The 26,971-nt window shown below is 41.1% G+C and overlaps 1 protein-coding gene across 3 annotated transcripts in view; it reads left to right on the plus strand.

The window, feature by feature from the left end:
• CDH13 (cadherin 13) overlaps positions 1-26,971 on the plus strand; it is a 651,169-nt gene that overhangs the window by 405,331 nt on the left and 218,867 nt on the right. For all 3 annotated transcript variants that reach the window (XM_075189159.1, XM_075189158.1, XM_075189161.1), the window contains one exon: positions 12,543-12,695. In XM_075189159.1, coding sequence (XP_075045260.1) covers positions 12,543-12,695 — 153 coding nt within the window. The remainder of the gene's footprint in view (positions 1-12,542; positions 12,696-26,971) is intronic.

The following is a 26,971-nucleotide window of genomic DNA, read 5'->3' on the forward strand; positions in this document are numbered from 1 at the left end:
AGCAGTCGGTCTCTTAGCAATGTATGGATGGTATTAACTAGAGATGAGCAGGCTCGGATTCCGCTAATCCGAGCCCACCCGAACAGTGCGGATCCGAACGGGATCCGAGCACTGTTCGGATATTTCCGGCGGGCAGAAAAATTGAAAACGAGGCTCTGTCGTCCAAGTCTCTCGTCGAATCTCGCGAGGGGTGGGAGGGAGGGCCCAGAACAATTCCATCTTGTACCTCTTTTTTTGGCATTATGTGCTCAAGCTATCTCGGTGCAACCTTTTGGCCTAAAAACAATATTGTGAGGTGTTCAGAATAGACTGGAAATTAGTGGAAATGATTGTTATTGAATGTTTTTGAGGTTAATAATAGCGTAGGAGTGAAAAAAAAAAACACAAAACTGTTTTTTAGCACTTTTTATGCTTTTTTAAAAATAAATCAGAACCAAAACCATTCGTCGGATGTTTTGGCAAAACAAATCAGAACCCAAAACCTCAAGCTAATCAGAACCCAAAACCCAAAACACTAAAGGTGGCCGGTGCACACCTTTAGTATTAACAGCAGAGGAATAAAACAGTAATATTCCATAACTTGTGACAGGATATTAGTTACTCCAAATATCTTGTTTACATAAGAAAAATGTGGCAGTCTGTTCAATGAATAATTAATATCTGGGACTGACGCGTTTCATTACCGTTCGGTAATTTCCACAGAGGTAAGTATCTTCATCCAAACAAATTCAAAATCCAGTCAATCCATTAATCTATCAATAATATGAATGTGGATGGTACATTTGCAGCATCAGCAGCAATCTACCAACTGACCGATATAGGTTGGTTTGTTATATTTTCCCATGCCGGCATGTTGACATGATTAGTCATATTAAGGAGTGACTATTTGTTGGTCACAGCTTTTAATATTGTTGTTACATGTATTTCATTTTGTTAGATATTATTAAAATAAAATATATTTTTTTACATTTACCTGTGGCAATCTGTGTTAGTGGTCATTTCTGTGCTATAGATTAATGCCAACTTCCAGCTCTGTATAATTTTTTTCCTTTCTTCCATTTATAGTTATTGGGGAGGTCGCATATTCCTTATACAGCAGCAAAGATTGCCTATCCTATCACATAAAAGTGTCTGATATATGTTCTTGTGTTTTGTGTCTTTATACATTGAGATATACAGCGTGCCATCAGGAGGTTTGTGGGGTTTTTTATTACTGTTTAGTGATTAGATCATGCCTGACGTTGTTCTAACACAGAGTGAGTCCTCCAGTGTTGGGAGCTGCAGCCGCAATCCTACCCCTGGCTTCAGGCTAGCTCCCCCCAAAAGTGTGGGTAATTAACCCTTGGGGAACAGGTTTTACTCTCCCGATTTGGCTGACATTCTCTTTTAAGGTATGGTTAGGTCCCATCGTCCTCACAGATTGCACTAAAATGTTACCAGATGCCTTTTGAAGGACACAAGAAAAATTGAGATCACAAGGTGAAATATTCCTCTCCCCTTCTCTGCATGGCCTCGTTACTAATACGGTGCATTACCACTAGGTTCTGATGTGCTAGTAACAGATAAGCATTTTCCTAGTGTGTAAACACACATCATAAATATTAATTAAACCATTTATCGTCAAGAAGCACCATACTTGCTCGTAGGGGATTAGAGGAGCCAGAGGATGAAAGATTTCACATCAGTCTTGAAACCTCAGAAATAAAATTCCTCTTCTATAGTAAGAAATAGACCAGTTTTTAATGTGTAAGTAAGTATTCCTTCTACATTAACTGCTGCGTGCCACACTGGAATTGATTCATTTCATTTGCTCTTTGTTTTTCTATAAATGTTTGGTTAAACAATGAGACCACATCACCACAAACTTCTATTGCTGCCTATTTATTAAATTCCATTTTCACCTACTCTTTTGTTTTTTACAGCTGTGTTTATTAGGACCAATAAAATATTTTTCTTATTGGTGTGTTTTTGTTTACTTAGCTTCGCGTTCGTTAGTACTTTGAAATGTGTTGCCTTTATAGCTAACAATATTAGGCGGTAACTAATAAAGTTAAGAGGTTGGCCATATGTCCTGTTGGCCAAAAAGAAATATATTTGATACGTAAATAAAGTAATAGTAGAATTTTGTTTCAATGGCACCTGTCACCTAAACACAATGGAGGCAACCATTTTGTGAGTTGATCAAAGTGGGCAAGTATGGACTTGACAAATATACCTAAGAATGCAAATTGCTTCCTAGCAAATTTGTAGACTTCACTTTACAGAATTAATTTAATGACCTCTGTCTGTTAATCCTCTACCTTATGTATCACTTGTTCCCCACACTGTATAGAGAGTAAGCTTATTTGGACAGAGCCGCCTTTACCTTCTGTTTCATGTCCTATGTTATTATTTCTATCATGATTCCCTCCATGTGCAACGTTACGTAAAATGTTGGCACTTTATAAATAAATGATAATTATAATCATTTTATAAATAATGTTTTTGTTTGTGCATCACTGTGGGTTTGTTTACAAAGCAAAAAAAATGGCTGATGTTAGGTGTAAAATCTTCTTTGGACTTGGCGTATGCTTTGATTTGCATAAATGCATATAGATGTCTACAAAGCGCATTGGTTTGCAGAGAAAGGTGGCGATGTTTGTAAAGGTACAGAAGTTGGCATAGGCCGAGGGGAGGAGCTGAGAGGAGCGGGGGCGGGCCTTAGAGAGTAAGGCGTAGACGCAGTGTTGGGAGGTTGGACGTCAAGGTGATATTTACACTGTTGCACAACATGCCATGTGAGGTTTTTCTAAGCTGGGGTTGGTGTCTCCTGAGAGTGGACAATAGGCATGTACCTTGTGTTGGGTAGGAGGTTACCCTATACCAAACCAAGGCATGTGGAGAGCATTTTGATTGAGCATCATAAATGTGCCCCATTGTGTGCATACCGTACAGGAGTAATTTCAGCCATTACTACATCATACATATTGCATATTATGGAGTCTTCAGTCAGGAAGGACTTAGTCACCCAGCTTGTTTTCATTATAATCTTGAATTCACATATCTTTTCATTCCTTTTGCCAATTCACAGGACTAATGAGCAAACGTACAGAGCATTTCTATCAGTGTTCCTGGAATACGCTTCAATAGCTTATGTAGAAACAACCATTCCTCTTTGTAGGAAAGAGAAAGGGCCCGCTATAAGCTTTTGTGCATAGTCCGTGGTCCTCCTTGACCTTTTGAGATGAAAGAAGTTGGGTTGTCTTCCGCCTCAGCCCTCTCCCCTCCTCCCTCCCATAACCCAAGCATCTTGGTTTCACTGAGAACTGTCATATAGTTTCCTTTTGTCTACAGAACACATTCCCACAGCATTACACTATGAATGTAATTATTATCATCACGTGTTAGATTTAAGTCACATTAATACATTGAAAATTGGCCTTCCCGTTTTTAAACCATCTAATAGTATAACGTACATTTTTATTTTTATTATAGTTGCAGGCTTCAGATTTTAATGAATGCTTTTAAAATAACATGTACATTATATTTCTATGTGTCAAAGTAGCCTCTTTATAAAGCCTGGAATCATGTGGCAACGGCTGTTTCTGCATGGTTAAGGCAAAATTAGATGGCGTTAGCAGTTCTATCCGACGGGGAGAGCATTGTAGGAGAAGTTGCGATCATTTTACTATAGACTAGTCGCCGGAACAGGCTCTTATCAGATCTGCTGAAGAATTTTAATGAATAGCTGAATTTCTTATCACTGCGATAAGAAATAATAATGTAGAGAAAATGCGAGGGTCATAAACACACCCCAATGTCTTGAACGGTTAAGAGTAGAATTGAGCAAGAAGAGGAAGGGAGCAGGGTGCTGGAGAATGGCTTGCTCTCCGGGAGACCTATCCTGAATTTGGGAGTCTCATGGAATGATCTGGAGAGTGGGCTAGTATGCCCTAACAGATGCAGTCCCTGGTCAACTGCCTGAGTTGCCCTGTGGGTAATTCGTGACTGGCTGTGTTGGTACACCGACTATGGTAGACACCTTCTGATTAACAGGTCAGTTAGATCAATGGAACAATTCACTGCAGTGTTTTTCTCAGCATCGTTAGCCAAACGTCTGTTTTATGCAGCACACATACACTGCTGCAGATGTAGGCAGCCTCGCTGTGCTTGCGAATAACTCAACCAGTCCAAGTCACAAAAACACTTGTAGTTTCAACGTGCGCTTTGTCTTGGGGCAACTGAAATGCCAATCAGCATTCCAAACATCTGGTTGTTCAGTGGTTGTCAGTGATGCATACTAACGTGTTACTTCGTATTAGGAATATGCAGCATTTGCCTAAAGTAAAAGGAGATAAGTGTGCTATCCACAACATTAGAAATATAAAATGTTCATAGATAAACATTCAAACCATAGACTTTGAAAGGTAGCCTGTGTCAGTAACTCCTTTTAAAGTCCTCTTGTTTTCCTAAGATCAAGACATGAAAGATTCCGTCTGTGGCCTCCTCTTTAAATTACCCGAACTTCACAGACTGTGCGAAGCTCTAAAAGCAAAGAAAGGGGTCTGCAGAAATCTTCACTTTATTAGACTAAAACAAAAGTTGTACTTCAAGGATCTAAAAACCACACTTATCTTCACAGCCTGAGCTGTACGATGTCCATGATCACAGGTACATATAACCATATATGAGAAGGTTTCAAAACTTGTACCAAGCCTCACACCCAACGCATTTCATCACCAGGACTTCTTCAGGAGGAAGAAATTCCAACACCATAGAAGCACATCCTTTCTATGCTTTATTTTATAGATGCGTTGAAGTGCCCATATTGTCTAATAGCCTGGTCTGTTTGTCTATTTGTATGTGTTCAATATCCACTTACATTATTAATATCATCCAGTTACACAGTCATGATAGAATATCGTAATTTGAAACCAAATGATTAAACTACCACTAACTTGAAACTTGTTGCTACATATAGTAGAGCTATATCAACATTTTATATATATTTCAGGAATTTCAGTAACTTTAAAGTACTGAAGAAATTGGGGATAAAACATTTTTTCAAATCACATCATACTCCCTGTCTAATTATTGTAAAGCCTGCAGTTCACTGAATGTGTGAAAAGGTTGACAACTGAAAACAATAGCTTGTACTTGGCTGCATAGCAAATGTAACTTCATTGTATATTTGTGACTGTTACAAGATGCCCTTTTGCTTTAGAATACATTATATTTTAGGTTTAGTTTTAAGGCAAGACACCCCCAAGGAGAACCTCGTTGACGTGTCTCTAGCAACATGCAGAAATTTTAATTAATTTCCTGTTTAATAAAGAAATTAACAAATTAACAGATATCTAGAGAGCAGTAACAATTCTTAAATGTTCCAAATACTTCCTTTCAAACGCAGACCAGGCCGCAGTACGGTGTAGCCATTATTTTTATTGACCTTGAAATGTCACACTGTGCTGATGAATATAATTTTCTAAAAGAAAACAAAAACATTATTTAACCAATTATTCAATTACTTGAGTTGTTTGTTAGCTTGTCAATGGCTTTCTCTGGATAAATAGAATTAAACAGCATGATGGCTGTTCTCTCTTAATAAAGTCACCCACCGCTTTTTTTCCGATAACCTCCCATTAAGTGTTTTGTTTTCTGCCAGCGAATATGGTTTACTGTAAATATTCTTTTTCTTTACCTTACTGTATTAGAGTTCCTCTATGAAGGTGAAAGCATTTTGTCATTTTGTAGCTCAGAGCTTTATTGATCTGCAGACCCCTGAACGCCTGCCTTCAGCTTTGTTCCGTGGCATATTGACTGATTAAATCCATGGTTTAATGATTGCAAGCATTGGGAGAAGAATCCTTTTCATGGCCAGTCAGGGCTTATTGCCTCATTGCTCTTGAGAGATGAATACTACCTTTTGAGCTTAAAATATTTATGAAGTGAACAGATGAAAGCGGCAGAGAAGAAAATATAACTCGGTGTTTAGAAGTAATGACAATTTTCTAGCCATTAAACATTAGATAAATTATAGGCTGCACATTTGGAAGAACACCTTCAGTAGCATCAAATTAAAGACAACAATTTTTCATTAGAATGTGCAGATTAAAACAAAAATGCAATCTCTTTTATTTTGTGATTTATAGTTATTTTTATATTTAAGGGCAAGTTCTGTAAAAAAAAAACAAGACACTTGGTGACCTAGGATTCCCCCATTTTTTGATATTGCTGCTTAAAGTATATTTAACAACAATAGTACATCCTTAGTGAGGCGCATTTTTACATACCATTCGTGAGAATACCACTCCGCCCTCCCTCTGAGTCTTGTACTTCTTAGTATACTGTTTAGGCAATTATTCATACTTGTCAACTTTCCCTCGTTGGCTTCAGGGAGATCCTGGGGCGGGGATTGATGAATCGCATCATTTTGACCCCACCCCTTAAACGGTTGTCACAATTTTGGCCAATTACAGCAGGGGGCCCCCCACCACTTATCTATTTTGGGGGGCGAGAACCGGGAGGTTGCTCTGCTCTCCTGGGAGCCCAGGAGGTCTCTTGTAAACGCGGGAGTCTCCTGGACATTCCGGGAGAGTTGGCAACTATGCGTAAAGAAAAGCAGCTAATAAATCTCTAGAGAATGAAGTGTCTTTTTACATTCCTGTCTCCATTACTGAAGTCATGTTGTCTTACCTGTCAGTCTTTGATTAAATCTTGGTCTCCATGAAAATGGCCACCTCCATAGGCATCAATACATGGCCATAGGACACAATTTCTGAACTGTGTCAACATGCCATAGATGCCGAAGCCAACCACGTCTTGTACTGGTTCAGCATCAGGGAGAATGCCAGACTCTTCAGGGAGTGAGGGAGATCACCCCTATTTCAGGGAGACTCCCTGACATTCAGGGAGAGTTGGAAAGTATGCTATTATTTATTTGTTGTTAGCTATCCAATGGGATTAGGGTTCTATAACACTAACCACATGTGATCATTCAGAACCAATCGAGGGGCCTTATAGACTTCTTACAGTTTAAGTTCCAGAAAGTTTCCCAGGAGCACACTGAGCATGTTATTGCCAGGACAAGGGGTGTTCATTATGCTCATACCTGCCTAGAAGATGACGAACTTATTTTATATATATTATGTACAGAAGTGACCATAGCCACAAATATATGTCTGTAATTCACCATAAATGTACCATATATTTATATACATATTGTGATGCTGACACCCGGCAGATGACAGATACAACAACTTTTTACTTGGATAACTGTGTTTTTATTGTTCACATCATAAATAACACAACATTCTTTTGTCAGGATGACACCAGGCAACCCTAACTCCTGGCTAGATACAGTCTTGCTACCTGGTCACCGGTCAACTTGCTAGCATCGGTCGCACAACCCACAACAAAAAACAATAGTTTATACTCCTCCCAAGCACTACTATCCAGTAAAGAAAATAACAAACTAATAACACCCATGTGGTGCACCTGTATGTGTGTTCAACTTACAAGTCTTAGTCTACATGAACCCTGTCTGTAGCCTGTACCTGCAGACTCTATATATAGGTTATTCATTTAACGGTGTAGTTGTGTGTAGGTGACACATCCATTAGTTAATAGACTGATGCGTCCTGATTAATCAGACTTTTTTCTTTTTTTTTTTTTTCTTACACTGCGGAATGTCTTTTAAATTTACTCTTCACCAAGTTGCATACCTCTTGTTTCTTTGTTTTTTTTAAAGATAGGGTTTTAAATCACTGGCTTATACATATTTGGCTTAGTTAAGCCTGGAAACAGCTTCCCCATTAGCACCAAGAACATATGCATCAGCCACAGGGATGACTAAGTTGGCAGCAGTCGCTGTCCTTCTCAGGGATGATCTAAATATATAATCTCGCTTGGTGACCGTAAATACAAACAGCTGGGGAAGAAAAGCCCCATGAATTATGGAACACGTCTCAGGTCTGGCGCTGAACTGTGATACAAAGGACAATGTCTTTACACACATTCCCTAAAGGGAAGGAAAACTGGGCAGCGATAGCTTAAAAAAAAAAAAAAGAATTGAAATGGGCAATATTGGATTTGAACCAATGTGTTTTATTTCCAAAACAGCATCTTGCTTATCCCAATATATTTGTTATACTAACTGTAAAGGTTTTACTGGGTGCTGCCAATCTCAATGGCTGCAGGTTTCACAGAGGTTACAAATCGTGTACAAAACTGTTAATATTTTTCTGTTTACAACAACTTGCTGTACTAAGTGATCTTCAATGAATGCATAGGGAATCTGTAAGCATATTCTTCTCCAGCAGTGTTGGCAATTAAATTGGACCCATTACTTATACACATAGGTGACAAACATTTTGTAGGTTGCCTCAATACTGTCTTGAGTCTCTAATGAATTGATTGGTTGTATTTTCAGGTATTTCATTTCAGCCCTTTAAATGGCCACCTTTACTCTAGATCAGATAATTTTTTTTAAAAATGATGGAAATGTTTATTTTAAATGTGTTACACATCAATTACATTTAACGCTACAGTAAATAGGGGTCTATTGAAACACTGCCGGAGAATCCCAGATTGTGTCAAATGTATTAGAGATTGGCAAGCTCGTTGCCTAGGTGTAATCCTTGATTCACAACTGTCGTTTATTCCCCACATCAACTCTATATCTAAATCATGTTACATACACCTAAAGAACATTTCCAGAATACGCACATATCTCACACAAGACAGCGCAAAAACATTAATTTATGCACTTATCATCTCCCGCATCGACTATTGCAATTCCCTCCTTACTGGTCTTCCCAAAGTCAGACTTGAACCCCTACAATCTATTTTGCACGCAGCGGCTAGACTGATTTTCCTTAGAAACCGTTATTCCTCTGCTGAGCCACTCTGTCAGTCTCTACATTGGCTGCCTGTATCTCAACGAATCCAATATAAAATTCTTCTACTAACATACAAGGCCATCAACAAAATTGCACCGACATACATTTCCTCACTTGTCTCGAAATATCTCCCTACTCGACACCTCCGTTCTGCACAAGATCTACGTCTCTCCTCCACTCTCATCACATCCTCCCATTCTCGGTTACAGGATTTTTTCCGGGCTGCACCTACTTTGTGGAATTCCCTCCCACGCACAGTAAGACTTTCCTCTACTCTTCAAACCTTCAAGTGTTCACTGAAAACCCACCTCTTCAGACAAGCTTATAATTTTCCTGTAGCACCAACTTAATCTCCCTAGGTTACCCTATTACCACCCTCTACACTGCTAACACAAGACAACAACCCTCTGACCAACATTGCCACACACACAGCGCCCTCAATACTTTTACCTTTGCAGTCTGGCTGGTCCATTGTGCAATATGATGTAGCACATGCCCTTGTGTTTCTAACTCCCATTGTCCTATAGATTGTAAGCTTTCGAGCAGGGTTCTCTTACCTCTCTGTCTGTATGTATTACCTAGTATTGTCTTATCAATGTTTGTTCCCAATTGTAAAGCGCTACGGAATTTGCTGGCGCTATATAAATAAATGTTGATGATGATGATGCTTGACTAAATTATTATTATTAAGAATCGGGCCTGATTATCCAATAGGCTGCAGCCTAGTGTGTGAGGCTTTTTGGAGGGTGCAACATTTTTGAGCCTGACAATGCTTGTTCTGCCCCTGTACTGAAAAATGCACCTCCGTGATTCATAGCAAAAATCTCAGCTGTAGCCTTTAGTGGTCTTTTAAACAGACAAGGGCATCTACATTCCATACCCGTTAACACTTCTTTGTCATACTAGTTGTTAGTATATTATAAATAACATGGAGTGCAATGCTGAATAATAATAGACTGAACACTGTTATGTTCATCCTAGAATCCTTCACAAGTGTTATAAGTAGATTTTCATTCACATTTCATTCCCCCTCGGCTCGCTGTGGCTTACACGTTAAATAGAAGCTTTATAAATGTACCTTTATTGTCCCACAAACCAGAGATTCTTTCACAATTATGCGGGAAGGACACCAGTAACCAAATACAGAACGTTGTGGGCTGTATTAGCGTTATTTAACATGTGTTACATAGCAATGTATTGTGAGGATTAGTGAATAGTACATGTCCTTGGAGGGCTCTCCTGTAATAAATCACTGTTTTTTTTAGCTGTACACTATAGGTAATGTAAGCTCTAAGAATATAGAGAGCATTAATATTTTAAAACACCAGTATGCGATCTGAAAATAGACAAATCCACAAAATTACAAATTCCAGAAAGAAGAAAAGTAAATTGTATTTGACAAAGGGCGAAAGGCCATATTGTCGACGCAATGCTTGCTCTGTTATCGCTATCCAAGAACGGCGATCACAGAAGAAAAGGAATAAAGACATACGTTACTCTGTGAATAAAACATTTTTTTATTAAAGGACTATATATTTTATTTTATTTTTATTAGTGGAGCTGAATGTCACTCCTACGCATATCCCTTGAGTTAACCCTTACAGAGATAAGTGGTGATAAATTTTTTTTTTGCTAGAAAAGCTTGTTATTAAATAGGCCCCATGGTTATCCAAGGTCTCCTCCTATGGTAACTGTGAGGAGCACTGCTAAGAAATTTTAATAAGGGTGGTATGTGAAACGACATGAGACATTTTTAAATGTAGTTTAGTGTAGTCCAGGGTTTCCCAAACCCAGTCCTCAGGGCTCCCCAACAGTGCAGGTTTTCTGGATCACATAATTAGGACCACCTGTGGATCTGTTACAATGTGTCAGTCAGTAATGAATACACCTGTGCTCCAGCAAGGAGATATGGAAAACCTGCACTGTTGGGGAGCCCTGAGGACTGGGTTTGGGAAACCCTGGTGTAGTCTGTTTTGTTCATTATTTGACTCTGACATGAGCTGATCAGTATCGAATACCTGTTGCTAGTTATTCAGATGTTCGGGCGTAGATGGAGATGGGGCCATGGCCATTGAGGGCATAGTTTGAATGGATAGTTGTGAGTCCTGGGCATATTGGGGACATGCGGAATCTTGTCTTGATTTTGTGTCCTGAAATGTTGTTCGTTGGGTGCTGAATTTTGGGAGAGGTCCTGGGACACACGTTAATGACATCTGTGTTTGAACTAATAACAAAAAACGAAGAGCTGACTTGTGGCCTATCGGACTTTAGTTAAACTGTCTTGCTCTCCACCACAAATCATTTTGGCATCTAGCAATCTGTATAGTAAAAAACAGTTTTGATATGTAGCAAAATGGTTTATACGACAGTCGGATCATTTAATGTTGCATTTTTTTGTTAGGCCATTGGTAAGAAAGATTTTACATTGAAACTGTCATGTGTCAGAATCACAATTCAACACAAAATGAGTTGTTCTAATCTGTCCATCTTGACTTGATTTTTTTAAAATCCGTGTCCAAAAGATGGGCTTGTGTTAGGTTCATGCACTTTCTTAATTATTCTGTATCAGTCTAACTGGCATTTAATGGGCCTTTTACATTTGTTTTCTTCATTATTGCTTTGCTACTTTTGGCTACTGAAACGTACCTTGTGCAAACACTCACAAGCTGCACAAAATGAATTATTTTCAGTCTGTTTTATACCGAATGAAAGAACTGTAAATCTAGCACAGATGAAGCGAGTTTCTTTTAGACCCAGAGCCGGATGTAGACCTCATGGGGCCCTAGGCAAGATACTGGTTTGGGGCCCCCTCGCTGAAAAAATCCATAGCACTATAGTTTTTAGCATAACATATAGTCTTATTCAGGGCCTGGCTGGCAGACTTTAGCCCAGGGGGGGGCAAGCACATAGCACTGTCCCATAAGTAGCGGCCCATTTTTAAAGATTGGTCTCACCGCCAGCCCTGGGAGGGCCCTCTGGGGACCGCTGGGCCCTAGGCAAGTGCCTAGGTTGCATAGTGGTAAATCCGGCCCTGTTTAGACCCACTGCAAAATCAAACGCTGGTGGCATGGTACCTTGATTGTGCTATTTGTTTTTAAAGCCAGGTACACACCTATGTAATCTTACTTCAGATGCAATTTCTGTAACGATTTCACAAACGATTGAAAGTCCAGATGCCCATTAATGCGTACATCTGTGATCTTCATCTCTCATAACCATCTGCTGAAAGATCCTGACTCTGTACACGCTACAGATATCTGCCTAGGCTGCTGGTGGTGAGGGCATACACACTTCCATATTTGCCCGACATGGTTCCATAGTGGATTGTGATTTTTAGGAACATGATCATTGGACACTACACACTCTTATATCGGAATATCTGAAGAAACGGTCTTGGATCGTGTGCGCTGCACAATAATTACATAGGTGTGCAGACCCAGCTTAAGTGTGCCACAACAATTGCAGTGTTACTGTGCTGGACAAAATGGTTTTTCCATATGCAAATTTTGCACTCCGTAGGTGGTTTAAAGTCTAAATCAGCCCTATGTTATATAATGTCTGTTATTTTTGTTGGGTGTCGATATTTCTTACTGTGCGCACGTAAGTTGTATTAGAGGCTTGTGACGTAATCATTAAAGTTGACTGCCTAATTTTCTCTTCCAGGTTGTGGTGAGTGACAGGGTGCCGGGATCAAAGTTGCGCCTGTTTGGAAAGGGTGTGGATGAGGAACCCAAAGGCTTATTCAGAATAAATGAAAATACGGGGGATGTATTGGTGTCGAGAGCTCTTGACAGAGAACTTATTGCATTTTATCAGGTATGTAAAGATGACGCACTCAGTGGCTCAATATTGTAGCAGTTTTCCATTCATTGCATCTCATCTCAGTCAATATTATTATAGTCAAGGACTTGATTAAAATGAAACTCTACCTACAATATTGTTGCTTGATATTAACTCACTTTCACTGGTTCATTGCAATGTCAAGTGGGCTGCAAGGCTGATTTTCCAACAATTGTGTGATATGAAAAAGTGCTCCACAGATATCCGTGAAGAGCATTAACCATACAACATAGCTAAGTAATCCATGTAGAATGATTTTCCAATGACTGTCGCCTTTTTGTTACCCAAAATCTTTAACTTATGATGCTTATTTTTCCATAATTCAAACGCTTGAGGCCCCCCCCCACAAAAAAAACAAAACCTCAGACTCGTCCTTTCATTTTAAAACCGTACATGAAAAAGGACATGTACAATCCGATTGGTTGCTGATCTAATTGGGCAAGACAACCCTTTGCCCAAGGTGACTTGTAAACCTGGTGGACATTCATATGTTTTTTGTTTGTTTTTTTTAAAGTGTACACACAGTGCAGACGGTCATTCGCTAGGAACAAATGACATCACTGAGGCACTTTGATGTCGCAGGTTCCTAATGAATTGATTGGTTGAAAATTGATTCAGCCCACAATGTCTGTAGGTGATGAGTGTTTGCAATTTACTGTTGAACAATAAAACTGGAACAGAATTAAATGTCAATTATTAGAAAGTGTCCAGGGAAACACTTCAAGATGTCGTACATGTAATGCACCAATGTCTCTTAGAAGCCAGTATGCTATGTCTGTATTGATGCTCTTGTGAGCTTATTGCAATCTGTGCTTTCAAATTCCAACAGACGTTATAAAAGTCATTTGTGAAAACCGTTCCACAGGTAACACCATAGATAAGGTGGTGTTGCCCATAGCAACCTGTTTGTCAGTTTTAGAATATAGTTGTTGGCAAAGTCTGATTAGTTGCTATGGGTAACAGCAACTTTTCACCGGCACCTGTCATAATTTCTGGCACCTTAGAAAGTCATGGCCTACTGAAAAATAGGTGTGGTCTCATCTGAAATGTATCGGTTGTGGTTTAGTCAGGTCTGGGATGTGGGCGTGGTCAAATGTCTCCTATGATTCCAATTCAGAATGTTGGCAAATGTGTGTCAGTCCCAGTGTTTATTGCTGAACCTTATGGTTTGTTGGTTCTTATGGTATTAACTGTTGTTTTCCGGGCTGTCGGCCTACCAGATATTTAAATAAAAATGCACTATGGAATATTTTCCAGCCTATTCATTGTACAGTGATCAATGTTATCTCTACAATACCTGTGATTTACTTTTGTGACAAGTTTGGTTTATTTATCTATTGTAAGACTGTTGGGATTTAGCTTTATTAAGTTCTTGGGAAATTATGTGCATTGGTTAGAAATTGATGCCCAGATATAATGTAAATGTACATAGTACCACCCACAGTGCACTTCCTCATGTCTATAATAGTTTAAGGAACACCTCATATCGTTTTAGGTGTATTTTATTCCTTACTAAAGCACTAAAACTGTTATGTTAAATTTAAGACGCTCTGCAGCTTATATGCGTGTAAAGCTTTCCCATGGCACACAGAATGCTTTGTCATGCCATGCATTTATTTATGAGCGAATATGACCATTTAGCTGGGTTTGCAGATCGCTTGGTATGTCAGGATGGTGACGATTGCTTGGATCTAGAATTTGTAGATGGGCAATCCTCACTCTAATTGTGATCTAAGTGCAGGATACATATTTAAAATGAGCTTCAAGAAGCACAAATTACACATTTAGGGATGTTCCTATTTGGAGAGCCTCTCCTACCCAAAACACTGGAGGCTGGACCTTTGCCCCTTGACACAATAAAGTCCCAATGTAATGTAAAGTCTCTTACACTAACGACTTCATTAAGACACAAATGATCTTTAAACAAGGTATTTTAGGAATAACATATGAATGTTATTATTAATGAAGGCTGCGGTCCTAAAGGGATTGGAAACAGAACCTTTTAAACATCATCTTTACCTGTACGCCTTCCATTGTGCACCTCCAATCCTGCAAATGACCTAGCAGAACTTCTGTAGATAGGTAGTTTCCAGCGGGCGTCTATTAGTGAGCTACGCAGACAAACGGTTACATTGTACGTTATGAGATATGCTGTCCATCTGCAATTGCTGTGGTTGGTAACAACTCTATCCTTCAAAAACATTTTTTTTGCTTAAATGTGTCTAATACATGTGACTGCATATAATAGACCTCATTTTATATTCTTTTGCTGTGCACAGAGATAAATTGCTTGTGACTGCTTCCCTTTGCCGGCTCTTTATCATATTTTTGTACCCTCTGAAGCTGCCATGCCCACTGTAATGTCATACCACACATTTGTGTTTTCAGACCCACCATATTCCGCTAGGTTGATTGTGTTGTATATTAGGCCACTGGGACTGTTGTATTGCATACTAGGCCACTGGGACCGTTGTATTGTGTACTAGGCCACTTGGACCATTGCATTGTGTACTAGGCCACTGGGACTGTTGTATTGTATACTAGGCCACTGGGACCGTTGTATATAGTATACTAGGCCACTGGGACCGTTGTATATAGTATACTAGGCCACTGGGACCCTTGTATATAATATACTAGGCCACTGGGACCGTTGTACTGTATACTAGGCCACTGGGACAGTTGTATATAGTATACTAGGCCACTGGGACCGTTGTATATAGTATACTAGGCCACTGGGACCGTTGTATATTGTATACTAGGCCACTGGGACCGTTGTACTGTGTACTAGGCCACTGGGTCCGTTGTACTGTATACTAGGCCACTGGGTCCGTTGTACTGTGTACTAGGCCACTGGGTCCGTTGTACTGTATACTAGGCCACTGGGTCCGTTGTACTGTGTACTAGGCCACTGGGTCCGTTGTACTGTGTACTAGGCCACTGGGACCGTTGTACTGTGTACTAGGCCACTGGGACCGTTGTACTGTGTACTAGGCCACTGGGACCGTTGTACTGTGTACTAGGCCACTGGGACCGTTGTACTGTGTACTAGGCCACTGGGACCTTTGTACTGTGTACTAGGCCACTGGGACCGTTGTACTGTGTACTAGGCCACTGGGACCGTTGTACTGTATACTAGGCCACTGGGACCGTTGTACTGTGTACTAGGCCACTGGATCCGTTGTATTGCGCACTAGGCCACTGGGACCGTTGTACTGTGTACTAGGCCACTGGATCCGTTGTATTGCGCACTAGGCCACTGGGGCCGTTCTATTGCGTACTAGGCCACTGGGGCCGTTGTATTGCGTACTAGGCCACTGGGACCGTTCTATTGCGTACTAGGCCACTGGGATCACTGTAACAGTTGGTATAGATCTAGATGCATTGATGAGATCATTTAAGGGGAAGTAAACAGAAAAATCTGTGACCACTGTTCTTAGCTTTGAACAGGGTTTGTGTACAAGACCGCTTTTTCTTTCTATGTATGGACATGGTGATTTTGCTGTCTATGGTGAAACATGTTAAATAGAATCTTTAGTGTCCTCTCAGGTTTAGTGTTCTACAACACCTGAGAGAACAATTAAGAGCAGAGTTACCCGTAGATTGTAAGCTTGCGAGCAGGGTTCTCTTACCTCTCTGTCTGTATGTATTACCTAGTATTGTTTTATCAATGTTTGTTCCCAATTGTGAAGCGCTACGGAATTTGCTGGCGCTATATAAATAAATGATGGTTTTATGTTCCTCTTATTAGCTTTGTCGAAGGCAAGTTAGTTGTATAGTTTAATGCTGAACATTTTTATTTCTTAACTTTGTCTTGAGTTTTGTTCTTGCACTACAGAATGCAGCATCTTTCTTTATTCACTCTGTGAAATTACTTTTCTACTATTATATCCCTAATTATACCTGCATCTATTGTTTTTCTCAAATGGATGTTAATGTGTATCTGTAGCAGGCCTGTTCTGCAAAATATGCTCATGATGAAAATGAAACTACAGAATAATAAAGTAACTTCAGTTACTTAAGGATACAAAATGGTTTGAAAGTAGCAACTTTTGTTAAGTTACATTTATTTTGCAGTGTGTGTTAATGTTTGGCCACCAGCATTAAACCAATGGCGACCTCTATGTTTCAACCAATGTCGGTCTTTATGAGAATAATACAAGGGTTCAATGGAGCAAACTTGTCATTGTCAGACTGGGTGCAGTATCTGTGGAGTATAGCCAGGAGATATGGTGAGCCAGAGGCAAATCAGGCAGACTAGGAATAAATGGCCTTGGGGGGGGGGGGGGGGGGGAGGGGGGGGCAGTTTATTTACTCCATGGGGCTGGATGTGAAAAATATTGTAATAATAAATATATGTATCTGTGTGTGTGTGTGTGTGTGTGTATGTGTGTATGTGTGTATGTATGTGTGTATGTGTATGTGTGTATATATATATATATATATATATATATATATATATATAATATATATATAATGTATCTATTGGCAGATGCCTATTAGATTATAACAGATATCAGCAGATTAAGATATCTGCGCAGCACTACAACAATCATACGCGGCAAAGAATCAGTATCGCGCATGCGCAGTAGACCTTTCATGCAGACCACATTGTGCATGGGCATTGAACACCTAGACGGGCCAGACAGCACCACGTATCTGGCACTTGACCACCAGAGACAGCACACTGTGTTTAAAGCCTTGCTATTCTGGCGTCACTTTTTATGTTGTCAGATATATATGTACCCATAGTTATCCCAAACACTACATCAGGCCATTGTATATATTTCTAAAACCATTTGTTTAGCTTGGGTTCCTAAAAGTAAATTGAATAATTTGAGGGACGTGCTCAAGTTTTAAAAACTGTCCCTGAAAATGTCCCTATTTTTTATATTAACCAATTGTACAGAACACTTTAGTTCACTAAAAGTGCACCAAGGTCTTAGATCTAGACGAGGCTTAAGGTGCCTAAATAAGGGCTGTTTGGTCTAAGAGTCCAGCGACCGGAACATTGTTCAATGTGGCAACACAATTAGATGGTTAAACCGTATGAGAGGTGAAGATTAGGTGCTTGTGTCATGCAGACAGATCACTTGTGGGTACACTACAGCCTCTTGGTGCTCCCAGAACATGACCGCACAGGTCAACTACTGGTCACATTTCCATATCCGATAGGGTCGCCAGCTGGCATTGAAGATATTTTGAGTGCCCCAGGCACGATATTGGATCATAAGCTGGCAGGGCATGGTGGGACTTCTGGTTCCACAGCATCCAACCACCCACAGGTTTCCCACTGATCTAGACAGGACTGTGAGTGACCGGCTTCTAAGTTCCCAAATCTATGGATTTTAATCAAAAGATTGTCACAATCAATCTTTAGACACAGAAATGATCTAAATCTTATACATTTGATGTAGTGAGGATGTGCGTAATAAAGATTCCTTTGATAGTAATACAGTAATTTTATAGTAATTGGCGATCAAAGCTTGGACTGTCTTATTTCTGAACATTCTTTTTAATTAGGATCTTTTCTGTGCTGTACATATAGTGAAAGTTGTAAAATCTCATCTAATACAATCGCATTGCGAGAGAAAATCATATCTGAGGACATCTTTAGCTGGAAGATTGACACAACTCAAATCTGTATTGGCCAAATTCATCTATACAGCTGACATAGGGCAGCTGGTTAGATTTAATGTCCTGCACCGTTTACAAAACGTGTCTCTCCCTTTACACCATGAACAATTCTTAATGTGGAAGACAGATTTGTGATGTTAAACTGTGTTCACAACTGCAATATCCAATCTGCTGTTGGCACATAGTGAGCTGTTACTATAAATATATAGCAACAAAAAAATCCATTTAGTGTTGTAGAGATGCATTAGTTTACCAGAATGGGTCATTTCAGACAAGACAGCAGGGTTACGTACATTAAAATATAGTGTAATGACATTGAGTCCAGCGAAATCTGCATTCTGAACGGAACACTGCGAGTTCTATGAAGTTCTCAGATGCATTGTTGTCCTGCATGTTACACAATACATTTAAGTTTTCAATGTCTTGTAGGTAAATGCAGGATGATAATAGGACCAGCATGGCCATTTTTATGTCCATGCTGAGCATCAATGGCAAGTCCTGACAACAAATGACATAAGGCTAAAGTGCAAAGACAGCCACAAAAATAATTTGCAGTCCGATCCCACCAGCGGATTTAGGATCTACAGGGGCAGTCTGAACCTGATGACATTGAGTATTTAGTTATTATAATGCACAAGGGATGTTTATAAACCCCTGTAAATAATATCTGTATAATCGGTGAGTTCTAATGTCATCACTTCACTGCACAGGTAACATATAACATACTTATATGGGATAATGTATCCCCTACTGTAAATAATACTACTTAAAAGGACAGTAAAAAGAGAATGAGCCGACTCACAAATAGGCATCAGTAGAGCAGGCGATACATATTTATAATTTCATACAGACATCTGATTTAAATATTGAATTAATCAGCCGTACACTGGGAATGATAAATGTGTGTCAGGCAGAGATCTGGGCAGAGACTGTGTGTATGTGACTGAGCGTTCAAGCAGAGACAATGATCCACCAGCCCCCTTCCCATTAATCCTCCCTCTCAAACTTCGCTGCCTCTGTTTTTTTCTTTTTTTTAAATTTAATTACTTAGATAATATCAGGAGATTTTTAATCTCAGCTCCAGGTTGATGAGAGATGAACGCTGTATTTTTTCTGTAGGATGATGAACGGCACTTATTTTATTGCACCTTGCATCGGAAGGGGTAATCATAATTAATAACAATAATGGCCAGTGGTTTCATTTGATTAATCTTTTTGTGGAAGCTGCGGAATGCAAACTATTTATTTTCATTCATTTTACCGATAAAGAAGAGAGAGTCAAACAGGAACAGAACACAGTGGAGGATTATGGGATACACTGATTATATTCAAAAGGACATAAACATATATAGTGGCCTTGTACAGCTTTCCAAATATGCTGCCTTTTTTTCTCATGAAGCCTGTCTCCGACACACAACTATATATTTATACACATGACAGCATGTTAATAACAGAAAGTAAGTTTTATAATCAACATTATTTGTTTTAAGAAGGTCACCTTTCTATTCGATTAGTAGCAATCAGGCTGAGTTTGTCATGTCTTCTTCTATCACTAGGGGGCACTGTCAGCACTCTGGAAATTCAAAGTAGCCGGGCCTGGGCCTGTCTATATAGTGGGTGGAGCCACCACCTTGTGAGGCCACACCCATTCCTGAAATGGAATGGGCCCCAAGAAGTTACTATAAAGGGCCCGAAATTTCTCTTGGCGGCCCTGAGGATAAGGCGGGGGTTGCTGCTGAGCCCCTTAGAACCATGGGGCCCTAGGCAATTGTTAGTGCTATTAACTTGCTTACTTTCCTAATCTCACGGAATTCCCGGTGTCTCACGAATTTTGGGGAGTCTTCCCAAACTTCCGTATTAGTACTTGTTCAAAAACACACAGATTAAAATTCTCCAAATTAAGGTAAAACTATACAGATATATGTTTGATCCAGGCATTTAATATTGAATCTCCCCAAATTCATAAATTCATACCATCGCCATAATTAAACTCTTCGAATCAAAACACTGCAAATTAAATTAATTAAATTAATATGGAGTTCCCTAGACACCTGTAATCTTTCTTAGCATAGTAATAAACATCCCAAAACAAAGCACCAAAATGAATTATCATATAGGGAATGTTGGTAAATTGTATGTATGGGCACTGGTGATGTACTCATCTATGTGTAATGTTTGGTATATTGGCATAGGTAGTGTTCGTGTTATGTAAAGCCTCTGGCTGTAGTATATATGTATGTATGGGCACTGGTGATGTACTCATCTATGTGTAATGTCTGGTATATTGGCATAGGTAGTGTTGATGTTATATATAGCCTCTGGCTGTAGTATATATGTATGTAATATGGGCACTGGTGATGTACTCATCTATGTGTAATGTCTGGTATATTGGCATAGGTAGTGTTCATGTTATGTAAAGCCTCTGGCTGTAGTATATATGTATGTATGGGCACTGGTGATGTACTCATCTATGTGTAATGTCTGGTATATTGCCATAGGTAGTGTTCCTGTTATATATAGCCTCTGGCTGTAGTATATATGTATATAATATGGGCACTGGTGATGTACTCATCTATGTGTAATGTTTGGTATATTGCCATAGGTAGTGTTCGTGTTATGTAAAGCCTCTGGCTGTAGTATATATGTATGTATGGGCACTGGTGATGTACTCATCTATGTGTAATGTCTGGTATATTGGCATAGGTAGTGTTCATGTTATATATAACCTCTGGCTGGTAGTATATATGTATATAATATGGGCACTGGTGATGTACTCATCTATGTGTAATGTCTGGTATATTGGCATAGGTAGTGTTCCTGTTATATATAACCTCTGGCTGTAGTATATATGTATATAATATGGGCACTGGCTGTAGATATCATTGTAGAACACTGATGATGTAGTCACCTCCCAAGCATCCTGATTTATTTGAGATAATCCGGATTTGAGGGCCCGGTCCGACAGAACCGGTCTACTAAGTAAGCAGCAGACAGGAAGAGATCAGTAGTACTGTGCAAAGAAGTAATAGAAACCAGGAATTACACATAGTAAACAGAACTAGAGAAACTGTACTGTACAGAGAATTGCCTGTAGTATAGAGGAAGAGGGGGGTAATTCAAGTGGTCATTAATATAAAATAGGGACATTGTCAGAAACAAATTAAGGATAATCCCTAGAAAGTAGTAGGGCAGTATATTAAATAGCATAAAATGCCAAATATGAAATAGGGAGATAATGTTTATTGTCCTTAAGAAAACCTGCCGACTGTAATATAAATGACCTTGTTTTACTGTGTTTCCCATTGACTAAAAGATCAGCCATAAACATTGAGGTTCTCTTCCAAGCACTGATTGTGCCATCTCCTAATCATAATCATCTGCACACACCTGTAGAGACTGCATTGGGGATGACCAATCAGTAATCATTGTATTCAGAGCGGTGGCAGCTTGATGTGTGTGTAGAGCGGATATTCAGAGCGGTGGCAGCTTGATGTGTGTGTAGAGCGGATGCTGTTGTTCTCTTCTCAGCAGAACAGATATAACAGTGTAGCGTGTATCTGATGGAAACTAATTGCATTGCTCTAATACATTTGACTAAGGGAATCTACTGTTCTTTATTTATATATGACTAGTAAGTAACTAAGATAAAGGGGGCATTGTATAGTTATTTTGTATAGGAAACACTTTCCCCAGTAGTGTACATTTTACTGTTTTACGTGGCTCCCATTCACCACTACTCTGCTGTGCGCAGCGGCTATGGCTCCCATTCACCACTGCTCTGCTGTGCGCAGCGGCTATGGCTCCCATTCACCACTACTCTGCTGTGCGCAGCGGCTATGGCTCCCATTCACCACTACTCTGCTGTGCGCAGCGGCTATGGCTCCCATTCACCACTACTCTGCTGTGCGCAGCGGTATGGCTCCCATTCACCACTACTCTGCTGTGCGCAGCGGCTATGGCTCCCATTCACCACTACTCTACTGTACGCAGCGGCTATGGCTCCCATTCACCACTGCTCTGCTGTACGCAGCGGCTATGGCTCCCATTCACCACTGCTCTGCTGTGCGCAGCGGTATGGCTCCCATTCACCACTACTCTGCTGTACGCAGCGGCTATGGCTCCCATTCACCACTGCTCTGCTGTACGCAGCGGCTATGGCTCCCATTCACCACTGCTCTGCTGTGCGCAGCGGTATGGCTCCCATTCACCACTGGTCTGCTGTGCGCAGCGGTATGGCTCCCATTCACCACTGCTCTGCTGTGCTCAGCGGCTATGGCTCCCATTCACCACTGCTCTGCTGTGCGCAGCGGCTATGGCTCCCATTCACCACTACTCTGCTGTGCGCAGCGGTATGGCTCCCATTCACCACTACTCTGCTGTGCGCAGCGGCTATGGCTCCCATTCACCACTGCTCTGCTGTGCGCAGCGGCTATGGCTCCCATTCACCACTGCTCTGCTGTGCGCAGCGGCTATGGCTCCCATTCACCACTGCTCTGCTGTGCGCAGCGGCTATGGCTCCCCTTCACCACTCCTCTGCTGTGCTCAGCGGCTATGGCTCCCATTCACCACTGCTCTGCTGTGCGCAGCGGCTATGGCTCCCATTCACCACTACTCTGCTGTGCTCAGCGGCTATGGCTCCCATTCACCACTGCTCTGCTGTGTGCAGCGGTATGGCTCCCATTCACCACTGCTCTGCTGTGTGCAGCGGCTATGGCTCCCATTCACCACTGCTCTGCTGTGCTCAGCGGCTATGGCTCCCATTCACCACTGCTCTGCTGTGCGCAGCGTCTATGGCTCCCATTCACCACTGCTCTGCTGTGCGCAGCGGCTATGGCTCCCATTCACCACTGCTCTGCTGTGCGCAGCGGCTATGGCTCCCATTCACCACTGCTCTGCTGTGCGCAGCGGCTATGGCTCCCATTAACCACTGCTCTGCTGTGCGCAGCGGCTATGGCTCCCATTCACCACTGCTCTGCTGTGCGCAGCGGCTATGGCTCCCATTCACCACTGCTCTGCTGTGCGCAGCGGCTATGGCTCCCATTAACCACTGCTCTGCTGTGCGCAGCGGCTATGGCTCCCATTCACCACTGCTCTGCTGTGCGCAGCGGCTATGGCTCCCATTCACCACTGCTCTGCTGTGCGCAGCGGCTATGGCTCCCATTCACCACTGCTCTGCTGTGCGCAGCGGCTATGGCTCCCATTCACCACTGCTCTGCTGTGCGCAGCGGCTATGGCTCCCATTAACCACTGCTCTGCTGTGCGCAGCGGCTATGGCTCCCATTCACCACTGCTCTGCTGTGCGCAGCGGCTATGGCTCCCATTCACCACTGCTCTGCTGTGCGCAGCGGCTATGGCTCCCATTCACCACTGCTCTGCTGTGCGCAGCGGCTATGGCTCCCATTCACCACTGCTCTGCTGTGCTCAGCGGCTATGGCTCCCATTCACCACTGCTCAGCTGTGCGCAGCGGCTATGGCTCCCATTCACCACTGCTCTGCTGTACGCAGCGGCTATGGCTCCCATTCACCACTGCTCTGCTGTGCGCAGCGGCTATGGCTCCCATTCACCACTGCTCTGCTGTGCGCAGCGGCTATGGCTCCCATTCACCACTGCTCTGCTTTGCGCAGCGGCTATGGCTCCCATTCACCACTGCTCCGCTGTGCGCAGCGGCTATGGCTCCCATTCACCACTGCTCTGCTGTGCGCAGCGGTATGGCTCCCATTCACCACTGCTCTGCTGTGCGCAGCGGTATGGCTCCCATTCACCACTGCTCTGCTGTGCGCAGCGGCTATGACTGGGGGACAGCCCACTATAATCAGGACTGCTTCACTCATGGAGCTTTTCTACTTTACGGGTCTATTTATTAGTGACAAATGGGCTGACTCTCTATCATTGTCTAACACAGTAATAGAAAACCTTCTACCGTCTCGCAAATTGCGTCATTGAGACACCCATCCCTAGTAAATCGGATAGAATCCGTGAGAAAGGTCTGCTGTCCTGGGGGTTTAGGAAAACTTCCCAAAACTCTGGAGTTTCCCGAACATTCCAGGCGTGTAGGCCAGCTCCTTCCTGCTTTATTGTCATATTTGTGTGTTATAACTTGTAACACTTGTATAAAATGCCTGCTGATATGTTATTACAGATAGGTGTCTCTTTATCTGTTTAAACTAATTATTTTGACTTATTGCTGAGATTAAGGGTAATGTCCCATTTGAAGGTTAGAGGGGCCAAATGTGGCCCTTGAAGTGTATCAGGTCACTTTCACCATACATGCCAACCTTTTAAAGTAGGCCTCGGGGGGGTAAAAGGTGGGGGCCAATCGCGTCATTTTGGAACTGCCCCCTTCTATGAAACTGCAAAATTCACGGCATTGCATAGCAGGGGCGTGGCTTAATGGTGGGATTGCGCCGTTATGTTCCACCCCCATAACCATCCGGGTGGATGCCTACTCTTCCAGGAGTCTGTGCGGACTCCCCGAAATTCAGGAGCCTCCCGGAAATTCCGGGAGAGTAGTCAAGTACGACTTTCACTGGCAATGAACCTTTCTGACAGTTTAACCCTTTCAGTGTTGGCATATTTTAAAAGCATTTCTTTACATTTTTGTATTGCATATTATTATCATGTCATATTTTTACAGTATTTTTATTACCTATTATTTTTACTGTGTTTTCCCTCATCCCTGCACTATCTTTGCCCCTTATGTTATTATCTTCATCTTCCCTTCCTAGCCCCCTCACCCTCACCCACCCATATATATTCCTGTACGGAAAATTGTGGGCCAATAATTGTTCTATAATATAGGAAGATAAAAGGAGAAGATAGAAGAAGATATTCTTTTTTTTTTTATTGCAAATTACACTTTACATATTATCACTGTAGGTAGTGTCATTACAGAGAATGCGATCAATTGAATTAGACGTCAAGAGTTGAAATAATGCACCTACAGACTCCATCAAATGCCATGAATTGTAAACTTTTCTATTGTACTAAATGAAACAAAGTGAACAAACTGCTTACTTGGGAGCCTAATCTAAATGGCATAAACCGACATTATTTTCAAGGGTGCTTTCTGCATCCTAATTTCTTCCCCTATGCTTGTGACCACGTCGACTTGCTATTAAAATCCCTGTAAAATACCTGATAGAGTGTCGGTGTAGAGGAGAAGGTCCATGGTTCTTATTAACTGAATAATCTCTGTAGAGTAAACTGCAATATACAATATCCATTTTAACAGGTCCCAGCTGATTTTAGAGAAAGAAGAAATCTGTTCCCAGAAAATGTAATATAAATGGAACTTGTCACATTATAGCGGCGCGCAACTTGCTTCAGGATAAAGTAGAAGTTTTTACCGACATCGGACATTAAAGTCTGGAAATTTTTTTTTATGGTTTAAAACTGGCTCCGTGTTACTTACAAGGACACCAGGACAACATTTAAGAAACTAGCTTGTCCTTCAAGTCGTAATGAATCTCAGTGGTCGTCTAACTTTGTACAGGAATTGAGTGTAGTGCCCTTCATGTACTGTTACAAATTACTATTGTATGCATATCTCAGTAAGACTGTAAACAAACATATATTGAAAGAACTCAGCAAGAGGTATTGTCAAGTAATAACTGTCACTGAAGTAATATTTGTTGTTCTCCAAAAATCACATCTCATTCCTGGATATGAATAAGTTATCAGGCAAAAAATGAGTACGTTTTCTCCTGGACAAAACCATGTTACAATGCGAGGGGTGCAAATTAGTTTTTTTGTTTTACACATAAGTTAAGTACAGTTTTTTCATGCAGCACACAAATACTTGATAGCTTATGTGTACACTGAATTTAAAATTGATCTAGGACATGCCCTACCCCAAATATAAATATGCATCACATTTTAAATTTACCTCACCCTCCAATGCAACATGGTTTTGCCAAGGTGCAAAGTTACTCTTTTTTTCCCCTTTACTTTCCTTAATGAATCAGATCCACTATGTGTAAAAGTCAGTTTGATCCAAATTTTATATTCATCTCCCCTGGTTGAAAGTACACTATTAATGCTTCTGCTGCCTTATGGTGGAAATAAAGACCTTTTAACATATGGGATTTTATAGCCTCTGTGCTTCTTTGGCCTCTGGATTGCCACCGCATATTGAACAGTAGCATAAAACAATATCTGTTTTTCTCCTATAGCATCATAACCAAGCTGTCTGTACATATCTTGGTTGGGCTAAGCAGTGTTCACATCCTGCCAGCACAGATCTAACATCTGTAGAGGTGGTAACACAGAATAAAGTTTAAAGTGGCAGCATCCAGGAAAGACAAGACTAAGGCTGCAGTATAGTGTGTGCCACACAAAGCAACCAAACTAAACAGGATGGCAACCAGAGACTGGTAAAGACTGTACGAGGGGCTAGTTGGCACACGTCATTAAAAAAAAGTGAGTTTTCAGTGACTGAGAGAGAGTGCGATGCAAAAGGTAGAGAGTGTTCCACTTACATTTTATTTGCACATTTAGGGCAGAAGCATCCCTTCCCGTTTTGCCACCTGCAGAACTGCTCCTTCCAAGAACACCTCCTTTGCCCTGAATCAATTACAGGAGGAAGCCTAGGGTGACACCAATCACCTGTGCTTCATCC

This window comes from Mixophyes fleayi, chromosome 10, assembly GCF_038048845.1.
Source record: "Mixophyes fleayi isolate aMixFle1 chromosome 10, aMixFle1.hap1, whole genome shotgun sequence".
NCBI lineage: Eukaryota > Metazoa > Chordata > Amphibia > Anura > Limnodynastidae > Mixophyes > Mixophyes fleayi.